The sequence below is a fragment of the Phascolarctos cinereus genome, unplaced genomic scaffold, assembly GCF_003287225.1.
Source record: "Phascolarctos cinereus isolate Bilbo 61053 unplaced genomic scaffold, phaCin_HiC Scaffold_726;HRSCAF=1367, whole genome shotgun sequence".
In the NCBI taxonomy this organism is placed as follows: domain Eukaryota; kingdom Metazoa; phylum Chordata; class Mammalia; order Diprotodontia; family Phascolarctidae; genus Phascolarctos; species Phascolarctos cinereus.
In genome coordinates, this window is record NW_027556098.1 from 123025951 (window position 1) to 123049331 (window position 23381).

The 23381-nt window shown below is 40.1% G+C and overlaps 1 protein-coding gene across 1 annotated transcript in view; it reads left to right on the forward strand.

Annotated features, from left to right (window-relative positions):
* Nucleotides 1-23381, forward strand: part of EPHB1 (EPH receptor B1) — a 709181-nt gene that overhangs the window by 459986 nt on the left and 225814 nt on the right. The window contains 1 exon segment of the mRNA XM_020986094.2: nt 16156-16311. Coding sequence (XP_020841753.1) covers nt 16156-16311 — 156 coding nt within the window.

Sequence of the window (23381 nt, forward strand, 5' to 3'; positions counted from 1 at the left end):
ATGTTAACACAGATGCAGAGGCTTCACAGAATCATGGAGTCTCAGAATCGGGAGGCTCAGAGGTCATGTAGTCCAACCTGAGCCAAACCAAAAAAATCTCTTATTTAGGACCCAGGCCAAGTGGTTATCTTTCCTCTATCTTCAAAGCTCCAGCTGGTAGACCTCGCTAGCTCCCAAGGCAGCCCAATTCATTTGTCTAAAGTTCTAACTGTAAGGAATGTTTCTTTACATCAAGCCAAAATCTGCCTCTTTGCAACTTCTATCCCTTGTTCCTTGGACTTAAATTCATAGAAAAAATTTGGAACAGAGGGAAAATTTCCCACATTCCCATTAGCCACCCTAAAATAGCAGCAGTCAGGAGGTCATATTGAAAATTCACCCTTATCTATGGCCTTGGGCAAGACACGTCAGCTCTCTTGACCTGTTTCCTAATGCAAAAATGACATAAGTTGGATTTAATGACCTCAAACATTCCTTCTGGCTTGAAATCTATGATTCACTGATTCTCTGCGTGATCTTTAAAAAGTTTCAGTAATTCTGAGTAATTAGTCATCTTATTAATAATGCTAGCATTTTGTTAATAAGAGGTCAGTAGCACTCTCAGATGCCAAAGACCCTCATGGTAGTGGGCTCACAACTTGTATGCCCTTGGAAAAGTGTGTGTTTGTGAAGGTGGCAATCAACTCTATTTGGTTAATAACTAATAAGAGAATGAATATTATAATGAGAGGTGGGCTATATTTCAATGAGGGTCTTGGTGGTTTCATTACTTGAATTGCCCAAGTCTTGGTCAAAGAGACTTTCCATGTCACCTCTCTGATGAAAGGAAGAATTCAGATTTTCCCAGACCTATCTGAGTAAACACAATGAGCAGGAATCCACTCATTCCCCTAAACTTAGAATTTCTTTTACTGTCTTTGATTAGATCTCAGCCTGGGTAAGTCTTTGCCCAAGATTTCCCACACTGGTTGATTGCTGGATGAGGAAGTAGAAAAGGAGAAAAAACCTTGGTCCTAATTCAATAATTATTTATCAAACGTGAGAGAAATAATTATTTCTCTCATCAGATTCTGACCAAGGTATTTTCCTCCACAATCCAATCTTTTGGGTATCAGCATATTATTTTCATGATCTTAGCAAGTCATCTAATTAACTTTCTGGATTTCAGTTTCCTCATCTGTAAAATGAGGGGCTAGAACTAAGTGTCCTCTAAGGTCCTTTCTTACTCAAAATGTGATTCTAGGCCTTTGGAGGAATCCACTCTCCTTTGCATACTCCTGGGCTTTGATTGCAACACTGCATAGTCCAGTAGGATGGAATATATTCGAGGATGGAGGCTCATGTCCATTTTTGTCTTTGTATCTGTCTGATACAGTGCCTTGAGCAGAGTAGGCTCTTAATTCTTCTTGAATTGAAGTGAATAGGCCTATAGTATTCAGAAGATTGCTAACAGAATGAGGTCCCTAGTTTGAGGCCTTTTGTCCGCACCAACCCACCCCCCTCTTTGCTTTCTGTCTGGTCTCTTTGTCTCCTTCTCTTCAGCTGCAGGTGCTCTAGGTTAGGAATGAATGCATTGTGCTGGCTTTCTCTATAAAGAACTTTGGCTGTAATTTCTAGGTGCTACAGGGCTTGCCATTTTGTATCTGCTCCCGAGCCAGAGGATGACTATGTCAAGTTGTGGGGATGAATGCATGTGCAACCCTGTCATCAAGAGGCTGGAAATTTCTGTAGAGGCTCTTAACTCCCAAGAGGTTCATGAATTGCTTGCACAGATCCATGAACTTGGATAGGAAAAAAATGACATCTTTATTTTCATTAACCTTTAGTTGAGATTTAGCATATGCTTCAATTATTTAAAAACATTATTCTGAAAAGGGGTCCGTAGGTTTCACCAGACCACTGAAGGGATCCAAAGCATAAAAAATAGTCAAGAACCCCTCCTCTAGAGGAAGCATTGAGTGTATGTCTTTCTGGCTTCTGCAAAATAGTAGTATTTCTGCCATTATTCTACTATATATTTCTACTATATAGTCTACTATGAAAAGCAGTACCACATCATATGATTATAGATTTGGAGATGGATGGAACCTTAAAGATCCTCTCATCCAAACTCCTCTTTTCGCACATGAGAAAAATAAGATGAATAGTTTACCCAAGGTCACATAAGTAATAATTAGGAGAGCTGGAGTTTGAACTCAAGTACATCAATTCAGAATACCTTCAGGCCTTCCCCTACACACACACACACTACAATGTGGTTTGGGGGCTTTGGGATCCAGGTCTCAAGACTCACTTCTATGCTTTACTCCACCACTGATGAAGGCCCTGTCCTAAGTCACAGGTGATTCATGTGGCTACATAAGGCTTAGACCTAGAAAGGGCACCTGACCAAGTAATGGTGGAAATGAATGTCTGGAGATAAGATCAGACTACAAGGAGGAGGAAGAGAAGATAATATGAACCAGAGTCCCATGGGGAAATAGCCTAGTGAAATAAGTGATTGGAAGGGTTTGTTAATGGGAAAAATTGGCCTTCTTGTACCCAACACTCTATCCTCCTTTCCAATTTTCTTCCCTTTCATGCCAGCCATAATCTTTTCATTTTGCCTCATCTCTTTGGCCTCCTTACTTTCTTATCCTACCTTATTATTTCTTCTATTTCCCTGCAGACTTTTAATCCTCCCTCTCCCTCTCTAACTTCCTTCACTTACCCTCCTTCCTAAGCTATACAGTGTATAAGCAAAGCTAAAAGTGAGACCAGAGCCTCAGCATTCTGAATAGATGTTTGTTGGTCCAACCCATGAAACAGAATCACAGAATGTTGAGAATCATAGAAATGCTAGTAGTCATCTGGTCCAACTCCTTCATTTGAGGATGAAGAAATAATAATAGCATTTGTGTAGTACTTTAAAGTTTATAAAGCACTTTGTAAGTATTATCTTATTTTATGCTCAAAACGACCATAAGTGCTATTTTTATCCCCATTTTAAGAATGAAGAAAACAGAGGCAGATAGCAGTGGAGTGATTTGCTCAAGGCCATAGAACTAGTAAATGTCTAAGGCTAGATTTAAACTCAGGTCTTCTTGACTCCAGGCTCAGTGCTATACCCACTGTACCACCTAGCTTGAAGTCTAAGCAATTTTACCAAACAGCTGAGATTTGTGCATCATAATTTATATGAAGATGTGATATTTTGAATTGTTTATTTTAGGTATGGTTCGGGGGCATGGGAAGATCCAGTATCCTTTGGTGTATTGTAAAGGAAAACCAGTCAAGATATGAGGATTCATGGCTTAGAAACTTCTTCTGAGATTATTCATAAGTCAAGAAGGCCCTGATAAAACTCAGACATCTTTCAGATCTCACTGTAAAGAATCAGAATATGGCTGCATTCTGCTTGTCACACCACTTTTCAGGCAAAGCCAATGGCTGATGGACAGAGAGATGGACTGCCTGGGCCTTGGGGAGCTCTTTCTAGTTGCCAAGGTTTTTTGTAGCATTAGGATCCAGATCTGAGCCCTTTTGAGCAGTATTATTCATGTGAACACAGCCTCACCAAAGAGATTTTGATTCAGATGTGACCATGGAGCTGCCCACACCTTTGGCATTCAGAAAAGAGAGCATGACCATGGAGTAAAAGTCTGCCTGGTTGTTGGTATTAGCCAGGTCACTCAGAGGCTTTGCTGTTGCAGTTACAGTCTTCTTGAGAAAAACCTTCAGTATGATGAATATATATATATATATATATATATATATATATATATATATGTATATATATATACACATATATATGTATATATACATATATATGTGTGTGTGTATATATGTATATATACATATATGTGTGTATGTGTATATATGTATATATACATATATATGTGTGTGTGCATATATATGTGTGTGTGTGTGTATATATATATATATATATATATACACTAAAAAAGGTTCTTTTCCTTATATGTATGTATTTATTTAGTTTGTATTTATATATATTTATATATCAACATGAAGGAGGAGCTAGATAGCTCAGTGGATAGAGTGCTTGGACTGGAGTTGGGAAGACCTGAGTTCAATTCCAGTCTCAGACACTTACCAGCTGTATGACCCTGGACAAATCACTTAATCCTGTTTGCCTCAGTTTCCTCATCTGTAAAATGAGGTGGAGAAGAAAATGGCCAACCATTTCTTTGCCAAGAAAAGTCCAGATAGGGTCATGAAAGGTCAAACATGCCTGAAATGACTAGAGAACACATGTGTAATGTACTGATAAAATGTAAACTCCTCAAGAATAAGTATTATTTCTCTCTGTATCACCGCTGCCTACCTGACCCATAATAGACACAATAAATACTTGGTGATTGAGATTGGTCAAACCTAGACAAGTCAGGTGTTGGCAAGGAATCCCAGTTGATCAGAGCCTTGAACACTCACACTTAACAATGCTGCCATGTATCCCCAGGAGAACTTTATATCTTGCCAAGATTCTTGGAGGGCAGAACTGAGGTCTTTTGTCACTAGTCTGGTCCCTGGAGGTCAGGAGAGGGTTCTACCTTGCAATTATCTGTAATATCCCAGCTGCGGATAATGTCCCCAAACTTCTGTGACTCCCCATGAGACATTCTTCTCCTTTGTTCTGTGATTCTTTTACTCCTCGATCCCTAGCCATATTCTCTTTAAATTCTCAGGAGCTCAGGCTTTTTCCCCACCCCCTTGCCCTCCAAACAACTTGCACATTGATAGATTATCCACAGAAGTGCTATTGCCTGTCCAAGACGGCTTAATAGTGCCGTAAGTTACAAATTCATTCAACTGTCTGTGACATGGAGCCTGCAACCTCATCCATCAATTTCAGTGAGTGTCTCACATGAGTGATGCTTATGTATTGCTAAGTGGCCCCAACTGCACAGACCAGTTAAATATGGCGTTGGACATTAAGAGACATTAACTAGAGGCCCATTTAGTTTCACACCGATTGATCTTCAGGGAAGTAATAATTACAGACACTTCCCAATCATGTCAGTCAGTCTGCCATATTTGCTTGCATATGAGCATGCCTCTTGAACCTGTTTTTTTTTCCCCCTCAGTACCACCCAGGTGCCACAAACATGGGGGGGGGTAATTATTGTAGTTGTCACCACATGGCAGTCCTGAAGTCAATGTATGGCTGTTGTGGGATAGCACTCTTGGTCTTGTTGTAATTATCAAGGTCAGGTAAAGTTGATCTGTAGAGCAGGCAGGCAGAAACTGTTGTCCATCATCTTGGTGAGGATGCCAGCCTCTCTTCCAACTTAGGTCTGTCTTTAGCTAGGCTATCAAGCTAAAGTTAGTCCAGGCTTCTGGCCTGGTGTTTCTAAACTGGTTCTTCCACCCCAAAGTTGACTGTTGAAAGGGGGAGAGCAAGATAGTCGCATGAGACATCTTTGTAGCAAAGCAGTACGGCTCTGAGATGTCTGATTACTCGGCAGACCGTTTGTGTATAGACATGTTGTATTCTTTCGTTTTGGGAATGCCCCTAGAGAGAATTATGGCTGCTGTTGGCCTTAAGGCAAAGTATAAAATAGAGAGCTAGTAGGTGAGGATGTTGTATCATGGGGTCAGTTACAAGAGTGGCCCTGAAAATAGCTTATGAGCTCTTTTCTATTCTCTCAGAAGTGTCTGTGCCAAAGGTCAGAGGCTCCTGACATTTGGTTTGAGTAATTACTTGCATAATTTGCATGAAGTATTTCCAAACAACATGATCCTGCACAAGTATATTGCTGATCCATTGTAATCAAATCCCACCTTGTCATAAAGTCACCAAGTGCCACTAAAGTCACTGTTCTGCTGGATACCCAATGACAACATAGTTTCTATGGTATTAATTGCTCCAACAATGTCATTACACCAACACTTAAAGTCATAGAAGGGGCACCATGGCATAATGGATCAAAGGTCAGCCTTGGAGCCTGCAAAGACCTGGAGTTGAGGTCTTCCTCTGATGCACACATACCACATATTCCGTAACCTCTCAACTCCCTAACCAACTCTCTAGGTTTTATGCATTGTAGACAATTGTAGACAGTCTATAATTGTAGACTCTATATTGTTTGGAGTGAGTTTCAACCATGAGAAATATAGACACAGATCTGGAATATATTTATATATGCATGTGCATACATATATGTAAACATGTTTGTATGTTTTGTGTATATACATACATGTACGTATGTCCATGCATACATACCTAGACATACACATATACATTCATATTCATGGAACCAATTAAAGACATTTGGTTGGGTATAGCTACATAGTTAACAATAAAGCCATATGAAAGTTTTCTAAAGATTTCTTAGTCTATGAGTCTAGCTTCTTTTCTGCTAGTGATATAGGATTGCTATGCTATTTGAGTCGTAGAATGAAAACCTGTGAGGGGACTTAAAAGATAATCTAATACAGCCTTCAAATTTTATAGATGAAGAAACTGAGACCTGAAAAAACGAAGCAGTTAGCCAAGGTACTATATTTATTTAGTGACAGAATAACCCATCATCTCACCTGAAAATGAAATGTTGAACCAAAAGGCCACTGTCAACCTAGCTCTATTTTGGGACCTTGGGAAGTGTAGGGAATTGGAATAACCTGTTTCCTTATCTTTCTACACTGTGAAGGTCTCTGATCTGAATATCATGGCCCTCTTTTGTCTAGAAAGCAAGGAGATTTTGAAAATAATGATAACTTGTATTGTAAAGTTTGCCAAGCACTTTGCATGCATCCCCTCATTTAAGCATCCTTGTGAGAGAAGTGATATTATTATCCTCACTGCCAGAGGATGAGAAGTTAAGTGAAACTGAGAATGAGAAGTTGAGTGACTTGCCCAAGGTCACACAATTAGTGGGCATCTGAGACAGGCTTTGAACTTAGATCTTCCTGACTTCAGGTCCAGCACCCTAATGAGTCCAACTACCCAAGTCAGAGAAATGCTGGCAGCCTAGCTGGTCTCACTGCTTTGTCTTAAACAGTCAGAAATTATTAACAATTTGCCAGTCAGAAGGTAAGATAGCAAGAGGATATAATTTGGCATACTTTTTTGTTCAATTCAAGGAAACATCAGTTGATACTGGGACAAACAGTTCTAGGGACTGAAGACCAGTCCATCAAGGCTTACCTATGGAGGAAGGGAAATGAGAAAGGTTGTGGCATTGTCTTTTGCATTATCTGGTATAGGAGAAAGAATGCTGGTGTTGCAGTCAGAAGACCTGAGTTCAAATCTTGAATCTACTACTGCTCACCAGCTAACTTGGTTCATGATCTGGTGGCTTCACCTTTCTGAGTTCCACTTTGCTCAACTATGGTTCTTCAGTATGTCAGGGAGCTGTCATTTCACTACTGTGAGAACTTTTATTTTTCACTGATTCATTTCGCAAATAATGTTGTACAATGGAAAGAACACTCATCTTCAGGTCAGGGAACTGGAGGTCAAGGTTAACCTTCTTAACCCCCCTCAGCCTCAGTTTCCTCATATGTCATAGCTAACTACTATTTATTGAACACTTTAAGGTTTGTGAAGCTGTATGCTTATATTACCTCACTTGAACCTTTCAGATGCTATTATCCCCATTTTACAGATGAGGAAACTGACCCAGAGATATTAAGTGACTTGCCCAGAATCACATCTGAAACAGGATTTGAACTCAAGTCTTTGACTCCAAACCTGGCCCTCTTAACCACTTTATCACCCAAAACTATGGAAAAATGAAGATGGACTCCTAGCTCTAAATCTATGATCCTATGACCTAACAGTTGACTTTTGAAAGTTTCTGTGTCTCAAAAATTCATTATCCTGTGGCCAATATGATGAGTTCTTAGCTAGGTTGGCCCTTAAATCTCAGAGATGCCTCTATCCTGAACCTTTCCAATTTGGTTGGACCTGCTAGAGTATGCCCCCATTGGTACATCATTCTAGGACCCATCCTGATATGAGGCAGTGAAGGAGGCCTACAGTCCTGCATCCTGCCCGACCTGTCAGGGTTATGATGATGAAAATGCTTGGTAAACCTGAAAAGTCTAGAGAAATATGAGATTTGATTATTAAATTCTCAAAAACATTGCTTCCTCAGATTTTTGCCCATAACATGCCCTGCTGGGCCAATAGTAAATCAGTTTTCCAGCAGTGGGCAAAGTTGATGCCTGTATCAGTCTCCTTGCTGTTTTTTTCATTATGCCTCCAGAGAGAGGCAATAACAGCAGTGTCAGGCTCTCCCATTTAAACCCTGTGGGGAGCATACAGCAGTTCACAGCCATCATTGAGTTTTTGACAGTGTGGCAGGTCTCTCAGCTGAAGGTGCAGAAAACGTCCGTCCATTTGGCCAGCCTGCCCAAGGAATCAACCTCTGCCCCTGCAATGGATGTTTGACAGAGCCTCTGTTTTTGGTCTTCGCCCGAAGGAGATAAATCGGGGAAGGGGAAGGACTATAAAGCTAGAAACCTGGCTCTGCCTCTTGAAGGAAGGGATAGAGGAACAATGTCATATCCTTTAACCAGCTGATGAATATTCATAGACACGAACATTTTATAAACTCATTTTGGAAAAAAAATTAGATCAGCAAAAGTAATTAGATTATTAAAAAGAATGAAGCCACAAAGGAAGTGGGGATAAAGAAGGAAAGTTAACATGCAGAGATAGATTTTCTTAGGTAGAAAACTGTACTATTTCCTCCCTCTCTCTGCCCCCCAAAAAAATTCTATGAAAAAAAAGAACAGTTAAACACCCTCATTTGCTTTATTGCTGCATAAAAAATGTTGATTTTCACGTCCTTCAAATAATAAAATCACAAAATAATGTTTTGAGGTTTTCATTTTATCTTCTTTCTAGATCAAGAAAAATTGTGAGGGAAAAAAAGGCTTCAGTGAGTGCTGAGTGACAGGTTAAAGGGCTCCAATAAAGATTAGATGGTCCACTATCTACTGAGGAAATTGCATAAAAGTGGTTATTCCCTCTTGCTTCTATTAATTTCCTCTTCCTGGCTGCTTGGAGATGCTTCATATCCTGATGCCGCAGATGGGGATGAGAGCTACTTTCCATTATCTCAATCACTGCACTGTTTATGAGACATTTAATCTGTTTCTTTATAAAGTAATAGTATTGTAGGTGATGGATTTAGTGTCAGTAAAAGTCTGTGTGTGGGGAGGGGGGGATGGGAGCATTGTAAGCACCCAGCATTCGGTATGGCTTTAAGGCAAGGAGAGAAGTTGGGTGGGTGTTCCAAGGTGACCTTCTGGATGGCAGCTAGCTATAGCCAATTACAGGCCGTTCTCTCTTGATGAAGAATGGGAATGTAGTTCACTGTGCTTCTGGAGGAGAAAATCTTCCGTAGGGGACAGAAGTGCTGAAGATTTTCACTTTCCCCTGGGCTCAGTCCTGGGAGGGAACATGTACCTTGTCAGGACCTGTCTAAGAAGGGAAGAAAATGCTCTGCTTCCTGATGTTCCCAGCTCAAAGAAGTAGTGACAAAAGCATTGGATATGTGAATGAATGAAAGGATGGATGAATGAATGAATGAATGAGTGCAGTGAGTGAAAAACGCTTTCATTAAGTGCTTAGCATGTGCTGCGCACTGAGGATACAAAGGCAAAAACCAAAGATAATTCTTACCTTCAAGACACTTTAGTTCTAAGAGGGGAGGCAAAACGCAGAGGGGTGCTTTGGTCCAAAAATTATAGGGTAATGAGTGGGTATAGATCGAACCAGCACATCTAGGAACACTGGCAGTTGATTTGATTCTGAGGGCCAGGAAGCTGGTGAGAAGAGTAGGGGAGGGCCAGAGAGAGGAGTCAAGTGAAACATGCCTACGACTTTTCCTAAAAGGGGTCCTGGAGAGGCTTTACTTATTATCTATATAATTTTGGGTGAGTGTCCTATCCCCCTGAGTCTCTATTTTCTCATCTAAAAAGGGAAGAATTTAGACTACCTAATCTCTAATATCCCTTTGCAACTTTACAGGTTCAATGGGATCATAGAGCTAGAGTTGGTCTGGTCCAGTCTTCTCATTTTACAGATTAGAAAACTGTGGCCCAGAGAGGCAAGGGACTTGCCCAAGGTGACGCAGGTAAGAAGTAGAAGAGGCAGGATTTGCACACAGGCCTAATACTTATCCACACATAGAAAGCTATGGAAAGCCTGATTTTTTTTTTTTAAGAAAACAAATGTTTTGTTAGAGGATATTGTTGTTGTTTGTCCTTCATTGTCAAAGAGGACCATGACATCAGGAAGATGATGCCTTGACTTGCTAGTCAATTGGATTTAAATGAGAGAGGGCCATGCAAAAGTCACTTTCTCCTCTGGACCCACTGGCAAGATATAAACCAGGATGGCTGGAGATGGCCCCCTTAGCATATATTATCCCAGGACTGTATAGCCCTTTGACTGCCTTATTATACATGTCCCACCTACATGAATGACAACTGTACATTCCCCCAACACAGTCCCTTAATTTTACCCCTTCACTCTGAACAACCAGAAAGCTGTATTGGGATGTTGTGAGGGTCCACTGGGGGGTGGGCACAGGGCACATTGATCTAATAAATCTAACCTCCCATCTCGAAGTTTCCTTCTCATGGGAACTGTACACATTTGATGCTTTTTCCTTTCCTTCCCTTTTGCATCTCAAAGCTCAGTTCTCCTATGTGTATGTCCTTTTAAACTCCATCCTATTTCCTACTTCTTACTTATTTCCTTTTTCAACTTTAAAATTCTATGATTCTTTCCCAGGTAAAAATTTCAGGAAAATCTCTCTCCCTCTCTGCCTCTGTCTCTGTCTCTCTGTCTCTGTCTCTCTCTCTCTCTCTCTGTTTCTCCCCCCTCCTGCTTTCTCCTATTTTCTCCCTTTGTCTCTTTCTTCCTCTGTCTTTTTTTCACTCTCTGTCCCTTTGTTTCTTTCTCTATCTCTGTCTCTTTATCTCTGTCTGTCTCCTCCCTATATGTGTATCAACTCTGCCTCTCCTAGACACCCACTAACTCCTATTCATGGATGATAAGTGTAAGAATAATTCTAGTGACACACCTATATCCAGGAAAAGGAAAGCTGTTAAGTTTTGAAGGGAAATTAGGCATAATAAAGAACCAAGAAGCATATGTGTATCTTGGACAATACTACAGATGGATAATGAGCTCTGGCTGGATTGCATTCGGGAAACTGTACAGTGCTTTTAATGATCCCAAATTGGCCTCCACTACAGAAGCTCATCTTTTTAATGCCTGGTGATGCTCTGTGACCATGAATTGTGAAGCACCATGATCTTGGAATTGCAATTACAAATAACCTAGAGGGCAATGCAAAGATGCATAGTGGTTATAAACAGACTGCAGCGAAGCACCAATGACTGCTGATATACCAGAAGTGACATTAAAGATGTTACTGGGAATTATATGACCAGAAAAGGAAGTGGGCCAGTCATGTAGTGAGAAAGAAAGAGAAATCCATTTCTCCAGTCTTGACCTCTCCTCTCCAGCCCTGCTCCACACCTGTATTTCCAATTGCCTAGATGATACCATTCCCTCAATATGATACTGACACCTCCAACCCGTGTTCTAAAGCAAACTGATTACTTCCCCACCTAAACCTACGCATTTGAAAGATTGGGTTCATGTTCTGCCTCTGACACATACCTGCTGTGTGACCATAGGCAACTCACTAAGACTATGTATGAGTTACCAAACTGATCTGACTCATCACTGGGAGTTTCTTAAGTCAATAAAATCACAAGGCTAATCCCTAATGTTGTTCACATCGGACTCCTCCACAATCCAGGACATTTCTATCTTTTTAGACTTCCCTCTCTCTCTTATTGCTCTCTTGATGAACTCTATGTTCCAGCTGACTTTCATTTAATCATGGGCTGGGTATGTCTAGATATACTGTCACACCCTGGGCTAGCATTACCATTGACACTTCCTTCCCACCCACCCCCACCACCCCTAGAAAAGGGCTAATGGCAAGGATTGCCCCATGACTGATTTCCCCTGCTCTGATTTGGTAATTCTCATTCTTCTCTTATTTCTACTAGGACTTTGTTTTCTATCCTTCTAAAGCACTTACAATTCTATAGGTATCTGTGTCAATATCTTAGCCCCATTGAACTATAAAGTCCGTGAAAGCAAGGAGTCTGTCTTAATCTAAATTGTATACCTCTCACAGTTCATGGCACAGAACCCTCCATAAAATGGGCAATTAATACATCTTTGTTGAATTGAACTGAATTTGTTGACCAGATAGGCAACCCAATGCTACACTGAGATCCCTGATAGAACAAGAAGAAACGCTCTAGTAATAGAAGTGTGTCTATAGAGGACTTATGGAGAAAAACTCCTAAAACAAATCATGGACAAGAATTTCACAGGATAAGCGAGAAGGTTTGCCATCTTCAATCATGGAGGAGACACCAACATTGAGAGTATCAGAGAGCAGCATGGTATAGTGCGGAAAGCACTGGATTTGAAGTTAAATCCCAACTCTTCTACTTACAACCTATGTATCCTTGGGCAAATCATGACATCTCTGTTTCCTCATTTTCTTTATCTGCAAATTTAGATGGTCTCTAATGTTTTCAGTGGTGTTTCTTTGAAAAGATACAGTATTTCAGCTCAATTACAGGTAAAACAGGTTTTTGTGGGCTAATCAGGATTGATAACATTAAATATGTGATAAAATGCATTATGAGTGCCTTCCAAACAAGTCACAAATTACCTTTTAGACCACAATCCTCTTGTCAGTGGGGGCTGTATGTATAGGGTTTGGTTTCACTTTTCATTTTAAATTATTATTGAAGATCAAATTTGAACATAAGTAAATCCACCCCTTTTATGCTTCAGCAAATTAAAAAAAAAAGCATAGGCATAGACATACATTATCTCCTTAGGGGTTTTTTTTTTTAAATGCATTTACTTCCCTGGGATTCTCATTGAACTAGTAGGTCACATGCTAAGCCTTCAGGCCACAAGGATCAGGTAAGTAATTTCCTCTTTAGGCGGGAAAAGAAAGACAATCTAACCCTTCCCTAGAGCGCCCCCTTCCTTCTTTGCATTCACTCTTATTTCCTTCTCTCTTTACAAAGTTCCAGCTTTCATTCAGTACCTTTCCTTTCTCCTTCCAAAGCTGCCTTTAGAAATAGAGGGCCTATTGCTCTAAGATATGCAGCCCCCTAGGAAGATTCACAGGAAATCTGTTTTCATGCTACTCCTGGTTCTCAAAGGCGTTTGTTTATTCCATTGCTTGAGTTATCACTCTGAAGGGGAAGAGGCTTTTAACTACAAAGAGAATAAAAAAGTGAAAATACATTCTTTTGGGATTCATTATAGAAAGGGATTTGTAGCAACATAGACTATTTGAGCTTGGATGAACCTGGAGAAATCATCTAAGCTGTCCCTCTGCTTTTCAGAAAAGTATCATTTTCTATCATCCTGGCTAGATGAGTTCCTATTCCATGATGCTCTCAGACTGATTACAATCCCACATATCCCCCAAATTTCAGTCTTTTACTCCTCATCATCTCAAAAATCAGATACTCAATTTATAAGGAATAGACTCCCATTGATGATTCAATGCAACCAACATTGTGCAAAGCATTCTTCTAGGCCTAGAGGACAGATGAACTAAAGTCATCCTTATCCTTAGGGAAGTTAAATTTGATAATAGAGATAAGACAATTATACTGTCTTAGTTATATAACTATAACGTGAGTTAAAATATGATAAATACATGATACCCAAACAGAGAAGAGTGAGAGATGTGAGAAAGGAGGGACCACTCCTAGTTGGTGTATAAAGAATGGCTTTTTGGAGGAAGTGCCATCTTTAACTGGTCCCTGAAGGAAAGGAAGAATTTCGTCAGGCAGAGATGGCAAGGGGCTGGGTGGTGTCCATTTTTTGCATGGAGACACATTACTCAAAAGCATTGAGGTATTGGTATCTAGGACCAAATATGATACTATTGAAAATTTCAGGTTTTCTGAAATAATGAAAGATAGTGAAGGAGAACAGTGTAAAATGAAGTTAGAAATGTAGGTTACAGCTGGATTATCTGGGAAATGCCAAATTAAGCAATGTATGCTGTATTTGGGTAAATTATAGCGCACCACATAGAAGTGTTTTGAGTAAGGGAATGAATGAATTAGACCTGCAGAAACAAGGGAGGTCACCAGAACACTGATTGAACCCCCTTTGGGGAGAACATGGAAAGAGTTACACTGGCTAAGCAGGCATGGATGGGATGCATTTGCCATCATTGGAAAGAACTCCTGAGATTGAAGATGAGGGGGAGGGAAGATAATAAGGAACACCATTACAAACTTCTAAGCAAATAGAAAGAAAGTAATAGAATCAAAGTTGATGGGGCAGTTAGGTGGTGCAGTGGATAGAGCACCGGCCCTGGAGTCAGGAGGACCTGAGTTCAAATCTGGTCTCAGACCACACACTTGACACTTGTTAGCTGTGTGACCTTGGGCAACTCACTTAACCCCAATTGCCTTACCAAAAAAACAATAAAAGTTGAATCCAACAAGCAAAACAACTGATTCTATGTGAGGAGAGAAGGGGGTGGAAAAGCCAAAGATGACTCTAATATTTTGAACTTCAGTGACTGCAAGGATGGTGGTACTATCAATACAGATAAGGGAGTCAAAACATATTTGGGGAGGGCAACCTAGGAATAATAATTTGCCTTAGGAAATGTTGGATTTGAGGTGTTCATGGGACATCCAAGTGGAGCTATCCAATAGCCAGTTGCAAATGTGGGATTGGAGCTCTGACCTGGATACATATAAATTGGGGAGCCCTCCACATACAGATGATAATTGAAGTCATTGGAGGGAATGAAATGCCAAGAGTTTAGAGGGAGTGTTCCTTGGGAGGAAATTACTTGAGCAACTGAAGAAAGAAGGGGACCTAGCAAAGAGCCTTTAAAAGCAGAAATAAGAATAATCATAGGGGTAAGAAGAGAATGGGGACAGGAGTATCTCAAATGCCATGGGAGTGTTAAGAATACAATAAAGACACATTAGATATACAATGCCAGGAACTGTGCTAAGCTCTTTATAAATGTTATCTCATTTGATCCTTATAACAACCCTGTGAGGCCAGTACTATTATTATCCCTATTTTACAGCTGAAAAAACTGAGGCAGATAGAGATTAAGTGACTTACTTATGGCCACACAGTAAGTATATGAAGCTATATTTGAATTCAATGTCTTCCTGACTCCAGGCCTAGTGCTTTATCAACTTATGCCACCTGGTAGAATAACAGATAAAGCCCTGCCTGGATTTGGAATGAGAGATCTGGGTTTAAATATTTTGAATCCTTCATTGCTATATGTTGATGGGAAAATTTCTTAACCTTATAGTATTTCACTTTAAAATTGGGATATTAATAATTGTATTATCTACCTTACAAGCTTGTTGAGTACCAAATGAGATAATGTATAAAAAGCAAGGTTTTACAAAGTTTAAAAACACTATATAAATGTGATGATTACTCACAGGGCAATAGAAGGGCTTACGGTAGGTGTGAGTAAGTGGCAAAACATTATGAAAAAGGAATTACTTAGAAGTAGAAGAGTAAAGAATATCATAGAAGAAATGTAAGAATGAAAACAATGGGCTAGTCACATGGCAAGAATGGAGGCTAGCCATTGGACAGCCTGTGTCCTCCATAGTATCCACAGGATGCCAAAGCAAAGCAAGGAAAAGCCTCCTACACTCCACCTTCTGCTGTGGTCAACTTCTGAAGATAAGAAGATTTATGTAGGATGAGTATGAATAGATGGCTTGTAATCCACATCCTTGGATCTCCATATTCCATTTGAGTATACAGTAAATAAATGAAAGTTATGATTAAAGGCTACATTCACTGGGCAACTTGAGAAAGACATACTAGTTGGTTCTCAGAGAGGAGGAGTTGAAATAGATGACAAAGAGTTTTTGGAATTCCCCTTCCTGGAGGCATTAAAAAAGATTTCATCAGCCTGCGGTGGCCCTGCTTGGCAGTGATAAAGAAATAGATGCCTTAAGTACCTGGCAGTGTAAGGATAGCAACTTTAGAGCCTATGATTCTACTGTAAGAGAACCACATTATTTCTCTCATGATTAATTTTCATCTGTTCTTATCTCATTATGTTCCAGCCTGCCCAGCAGGAATGTTCAAGGCGAATCAGGAAGTGGGGGTCTGTTCTCAGTGCCCATCCAATAGCCGTTCTCCTTCGGAGGCCTCTCCCATCTGCACCTGCCGCACAGGCTATTACCGGGCAGACTTTGACCCACCGGAGGTGGCATGTACCAGTAAGTACCTGTATTGGCTGGCATGGCCTTTTGTTTTCTGGCTGCATCCATATAGAGGAAATGGGATGGTTAGCCCCCCTCCCTTTTCACAGCACCAGCAGGAGCAACCAAACAGTTATTCCTACTTTCCTGAAAAAAGAAACCAGACACTTTTTATTTATATTAATAACACCCATCCTCACCCCCATAATCTCATTGCCTACTATAGGTCTTTTGCTTAAATAAAGAACTATTCCCTTCAGGAAGAAATTATATAGGGAAGAAAAAAAATACAGTAGGAAGAATAACTGGGAGCAGTTTGATCCTCAGGAGGGATAAAGGGGATTAAGTTTCCAGGCTTGTCAGAATAGGTAACTCCAGGCCATTGAGATAACTTATTAAAGTGCCCAGCACATAGCAGGTTTTTAATAAATATTTGTTGATTAATTGATTGACTGATGGAGAATGTGCAAAAATAGCAGAAGGTCAAGTGGCATCTGGTTTTCTTGGTCCACAAGAAGATGGTCTTCATCTTAAGCTTCCCAATACTTCATCAGCTGAAACTGTGAATGTAGCAGTGTCTTGAGGTATGTAATAGTTGGTGGAGACCATGGTAGAAGTCTGTTAAAAGGCCCTTTTGTGCTGAGTCAACTGAGACTGACACATTATGATCTTCTCTTTGGCTTTCTAAAGCTGGTCAAGGTTATTTTGGTCCATAGTCTCTGGACCGTGGTTTCTCACTTCTTCTGAAACATAAACTGGGCATCTTGCCTTCTGTTGGGTCTTCTTAACTTACTGGTAGAAGCCACCCCTGTCTAGAACCAGGAGGCAAATGTCACACAGGTGCTTAACTGGAAGGAAAAATATGCTATTGACCAATTCCTGGTTTGGTTTAGATCTAGTCTTCCACTACGAACAATTGAGAGAGAAGCTGAGACGGGGAAGAGTTGTCCCAAACGTGAACAGACTTTGAAAACTGTGCTCTGCTAAGTGGGACCATGAACAGTAGGGGTTGAAAAATAGACAGCCTAAGAATATCATCTCTCTGTATGTTGTCTACTTAGTGTTAATTTTCTTAACAGTTAGTTTTCTTGCAAAAACTCAAGGAAGAAAGAACCCTAATTCCCACTTCTACTTGGACAACACTTGCCCATTGGAACAAAAATATATGCATACACACAGACATACTTACGTATGTGTATATTGGAACAAATATATGTATGGATTATACCTATAAGTGCATGTGTGTGTTTGTGTGTGTATATGTTCTTACAATCTTTCCTCATATGCATAGACTCTGAAGAAGAATACTTTTAGGGATTAGGGACAACTAGGAGGACATCAAAAGAGGTGGACCAGGAAACTGAGTGAGTCAAATGCATAGAATCATAGGATTACTGATCAAAGTTGTAAAGGAACTCAGAGACCATCCACTCAGATAGTCAACAAGCATTTATTAAGCACCTACTATGTGCCAGACACTGTGCTGAGGATACAAAGAAAAAAAAGGAAAAAAAAGTTGCTAATCTCCAGTAGATCACACTCTAAGGAAGGAGACAACATGCCAATAGCTATGTACAAATAGGAAACATGTAGGCTGAATTGGAAATAATTTCCAAATTCCCCTGTAGGTAGAAGAAAGGCATTAAGATTAAGGTGGCCTGGGAAGGGGCTCCAGTAGAAGGGAGAACTTTTAGCAGAGACTTGAAGGAAGCCAAGGAAGATATTCAGCAGACATGAGGAAGGGAAGAATTCCAGGAATGGGAGATAGTCAGGGAAAATGCCTAGAGACAGAAGATAGAGCCTGTAGTGTGAGGAACAGCAATGAGGCCAGTGTTACTGTATGTAGGGGTTGGGGAGTCAATCAGTAAATATTTTATTAAGTGCCTACTATGTGCCAGAGATACAAAGAAGCAAAAGACAATCTCTGCCCTCAAGAAACTTACAATTTAGTGGGTGGATTTACATGATCAAAAGTGCTTTAGGAAGATCAGTTTCATAGCTGAGGGGAGGATGGATTGGAGAGGAGAAGGCTTTTAGAGAGTCTATTGCAATAGTACAGTTGTGAGGTGATAAGGGCCAGCACCAGCGTGATCCTAGAGGATATAGGGGTATATATACAAGAAATGTTACAGAAGAAGAAATGGCAGGACCTGGGAAATGATTTGATATGGCGGTGAAGGGGAAGAGTGAGTGAGAAGTTGCTAAGGATGACACTTAAGTTTTAAGCCTGTGTGACTGGGAAGATGGTGTTACCCTTGACAGTAATATGGAACTTAAGAATAAAATAGGATTTTTTTTTTGCAGGGGGGAGAGGTTGGGAGGGAGGAAGTTAATTAAGGTTGGAGTTTACTTTTGGCCATATTAAGTTTAAGACATCTATGAGATATCCAGGTTGGGATGTCTAATGTTGTTTTTGTCAATTATTCATGTCTGACTTCATGAACCCATTTGGGGTTTTCTTGGCAAAGATACTGGAGTGGTTTGCTATTTCCTTATCCAGCTCATTTTATAGATGAGGAAACTGAGGAAAACAAGGTTCAGTGATTTGCCCAAGGTCACATAGCTAATAAGTGGCTGAGGCTAGATTTGAACTCAGGTCTTCCTGACTCCAGGGCCAGCACTCTATTCACTGCTCCACCTCGCTGCCCGAAGATGTCCAACAGGAAGTTAGAATTGTGAGATTAGTGGTTAGGAGAGAGGTTTGGGAGGACAAAGAGATCTGAAAATCCTTTACATAGAGATATTAGATGGGAGTGAATGATATCACTAAGTGAAATAGTATATAGAGAGAAGGGAAGAGGACCAAGGACAGAGCTTTGGGAAACTCCCACTGTTTGTGGGCATGATGCGGATGAAAATTCAGTAGAGGAGTCAGAGAAGGAGCTGTTCTCACATAAATAGGAGGAGAACCAGGAGAAAGCAGTGTCATAAAAACCTAGAGAAAAGATTATTAAGGAGAAGAGGATGGTCAGCAGTATCGGATACTACAGAGTGGTCCAGAAGACTGAGAATTGAGAAAGGGTCAATGGATTTAGTGGTTAAGAGATTGTTGGTTACTTTGGAGAGAGGAGTTTCAGTTGAATAATGAAATCAGAAGCCAGACTACAGAGAGTTTAGAAGAGAGTGAGAGGAAAGGAGGTGGAGGCAAAATTGTAGATGGTAGGATGCCCAGTCTGTGGTAGAAGGTGCCCCTGCCTAGGACCAGGAGGCAGGGAGATACTGAAGATAAATGAGGTAGTGGAGACGACAGAGGGAGTAATATGTTAGAGAAAATAGGGTAGAAATGGATCATTTGAGTATTTAGAGGGGTTTTCCTTGCTTTGGCAAGGAGAAGGTCCACCTCTTCATGTGAGACAAGAGTAAAGGAGAAAAAAGTGGGAGAAGGCATCTGAGTGATATGAGATAAGGAAGAGAGAAAAAAAGGAAGCTCTCAGTGAATGGCCTTATTTTTTTTCAGTTAAATATGAGGAAAGAATGTAAGCTGGGTTTGGGGAGGAGAGGAGGGGGAAGGAGAGATGAAAAGGTTTGGAAAAGCCTCTGTGGTAAGTTCATTAATGAGTTCATCAGTAAATTATGGAGGTGTAAAAGTTTGCCTGGAGATTATCAAAGGGAGAACATAGTAGAGGGTACTAACTCTGGAGTCAAAGAATCAGAGTTCAAATCTCACCTCTAATGCTTTTTATCTGCAAGATTTAGAGTAGCCTGATTAGCATCCTTCAGCCTCAGATTCTTAACCAGGTGGTAGCTAGGTGGTGCAATGGATAGAGCACTGGGCCTGGAGTCAGGAAGACTCATCTCCCTGAGTTCAAATCTGGCTTCATATACTTACTAGCTGTGTGACCCTGGGCAAGTCACTTAAGCCTTAAAGAAATGGCAAACCATTCCACTAACTTTGACAAGAAAACCCCGCAAAGAGTTAGACATGATTGAAATGACTGAATAATAACAGCAACATACAAGACAGCCTCTGAGGTCCCTTCTAACTCTAGATCTGATTGCATGAACACAGGTAATCAAGAGTTTCATTTCTGGCTCCTCTAATTCATGTGGCTAAAAGATCCTTCACCTTGGCTTCATCCTGTCATCTTCCTTGGGGCCATTTTCTGATAAGTAGCCCTGCAACATACTTTGACTTGGGAAGAATATGATAAGCTTTGTTCTGAGGTATGGGAAACTCATCCTATTAGAGGAGTTCAGATATTGCCACCTACTCCTTGGAATACCTAGTCTTTTAAATGTTCTATGGAATCCCCCATTCCACAATAGGCAAATTCCCCTTTATTCTAAACCTATTTTACTTTTTCCTTATACCTATTTGCTTTGCTGACTCCGGCTTTCCCTTGAAAATAATATGTTCCCTGATGTACTCTCTATTTTTTTTTCTATTCTCCAGTATTCAGTGAGCAAATTAAGAAAGGGGAGGTTGTCCTTTATATTCCCTAGTTTCAAATCTGGGTGACTTCTATTATACTAACTCTGCTTCTCTCCACTTGAAGTTCATGCCATCCATCTTTCTCGGCTATTTCAAATCACTACCATTCTCTAAGACCCAATTCCCCTTTCTTAGATAATTTTAGCATCCACTCTTATTCTATTTTACCTCACCCCGCACCATTGACCTTGATGACTTCAACATCTATGTTAACAACCCATCAAATGTCTTGATTCCCCAGTAGCTCAATCTCTTCAACTCCCAAGATATCTATCTCTACTCATAGCAGGTGCTAAGATAATATTATTTTCTTCTGAGTGTTAAATCTAAAGAATAAAGACAGAGGGTGACTCAAAACCACACTCTCAGTTAAAAGCTTAGATAATTTAGTCTATAGCCATTTCTGATCAGTGACCATCCATCCAGCCATCTAACCAGTTCAGGCGAATTTCCCAATCATTTCTTATTACCCACAGACTTACATAGTCTAATGGTGCCTCTACTCAGAGTTCCCTTCTCTACCACAAATTTGACTGGGGTGACTATCCTTTGTGCCAATGGGCTAATCCAGAAGGAGACAGATAAATATACAATGAGCCAGTTGATGGAAGAGATCCCAGATCTTTAAGTAGGGACATTCTGTGGTTCACCCACTCTTCTAAGAATATCATCACTATGGAAATTCATTGAATTTCTGTTATACATTAGCTTCTCAACAATGCTAAGAAATGTGGTTGATCAGAGACAATTTAGCCTATTACAAAACACACAGGGCTAAAAGTAAAGAGTCCTGTTCCCTTGGCTGACTTTGTCAGTGATTGTGGAAGCTTAAGCAACTGGCAGCCTCTCTGGGTTGCAATTTTCTCATGTATAAAATGGGATAAAAATTGGTGACAAAGGGCTAGTTGGATTTGATCTTTAAGGTCTCTTTTAGCTTTTCTAGTAACCAACATTAGTCATCCCTAAAACTGATACTTATAGGCCCAGACTATTACCTCTAACATATGACAGTTGATAAGAATATAACCCTAGTATTAATATCTTCACCCTTGTGATTTCTCTGAAATGAGTTTTCCTAGTTGTAAATATGTATGTGGCTGATGTGACCTCCATCAAGCAGGTTTCTTCACTTGCTTCTGGACATATGTTTCTTTAAACCCTGAGACATTTCCCTGGTGTGAACCATGATTCATTCACACTGTTATCACACACCAATATGGTTATTTTTGGTCATTGTCACTCAGTCTCATAGGGTGCTGCTCCATAACTTCTCTGGATTACAGTTTCCATACCTATAACATGAAGACATTAAACTAAATGATCTCTATGGTCCTTTTCAGCTCAGTCTATGACTTTATGTTCCTATGATCCCCAATTTGATACCCTACGACCACCAGCTCTTCACCTGCCATCTTTCCTCTTCACTTAGCATACCCAGTCACCCAGAGAACTTCAATCAATCTGATTTTATCTTCACAAGGATAAAATCTTCACAAAGCCCTTTGGCCTTCTCCTCATTACATATGACTCTATCAATACTAGACTTCATATAAACTACTTCAGAGAATCACAGAAATTAGAATTGGAAGACATTTCAACAACCGGGTCCAACCCACACTCCAAAAGAACCCCTACTTGAAAGTCTCTGATGAGAGGAAACACAGTATCTCTTGAAGCAGCCCATTTTAACTTTTGGATAGGTCTAATTGCTAGATAGTTTTCTTGACATCAGTTTGAAATCTGGTTCTTTGAATGTTACACTGATCACTTCTGGGTCTCCCCTCTGGGTCTAAACAGAACAAGTCTAATATCTCTTTCATGTGAAAAACCCTTCAAAACCTTGTGGACAGCAATCATGCCTGTAGGCTCCACTCTGAGCCTTCTTTCTTTAGGCTAAACACCACTGTTTCTTTCACCTATTTCTTATATAACCTGCTCTCTAAGCTCTTCACCATCCTAGGGACTGCTAGATGGCTCAGTGGAAAAAGCACTAGACCTGGAGTCAGGAAGACCTCAATTCAAATCCAACCTCAGGTATTTACTATCTCTGTGACTCTGGGCAAGTCACTGAACCTCTGTTGGTCTCAGACTCCTCATCTGTAAAATGGAGATAATAATAACACCTACCTCCCAGGGTTGTTGGGAGGATAAAATAAGATAATATTTGTCAAACACTTTGTAAACCTTAAAGTGCTACATACGTGCTAGGTGTTGTTGTTATTACTATTGCTATCTTTCAAAAAATATTTATTTTTCCCCAATTGCATGTTAAAACAATTTTTAAATATTTTTTTTAAAGTTTTGGGTTCCAAATTCTATCCATCCTTCTGTCCCTCCCCTCCCACTTCCCTGAAATGGTGAGCAATCAGATATAGGTTATACATGTGCAATCATGTGAAGCATTTCCATATTAGTCATTATGTATAAGAAAACAAGTAAAAAATAAAGAATGAACGAAAAAGGTGAAGAATAGCATGCTTCAGTCTACGTTCAAACAATATGAGTTCTTTCCCTGGAGGTGGATAGTATGTTTCATCATTAGTCCTTTGGTTGGCTTCTTCTAGATGCTCTTCCAATGTGATCTGATGACTGCCTTAGTCCTAGAAGCTTTGTATCTCTTAATGCATCCCATAATTACATTAGTATTTTTGGCTGC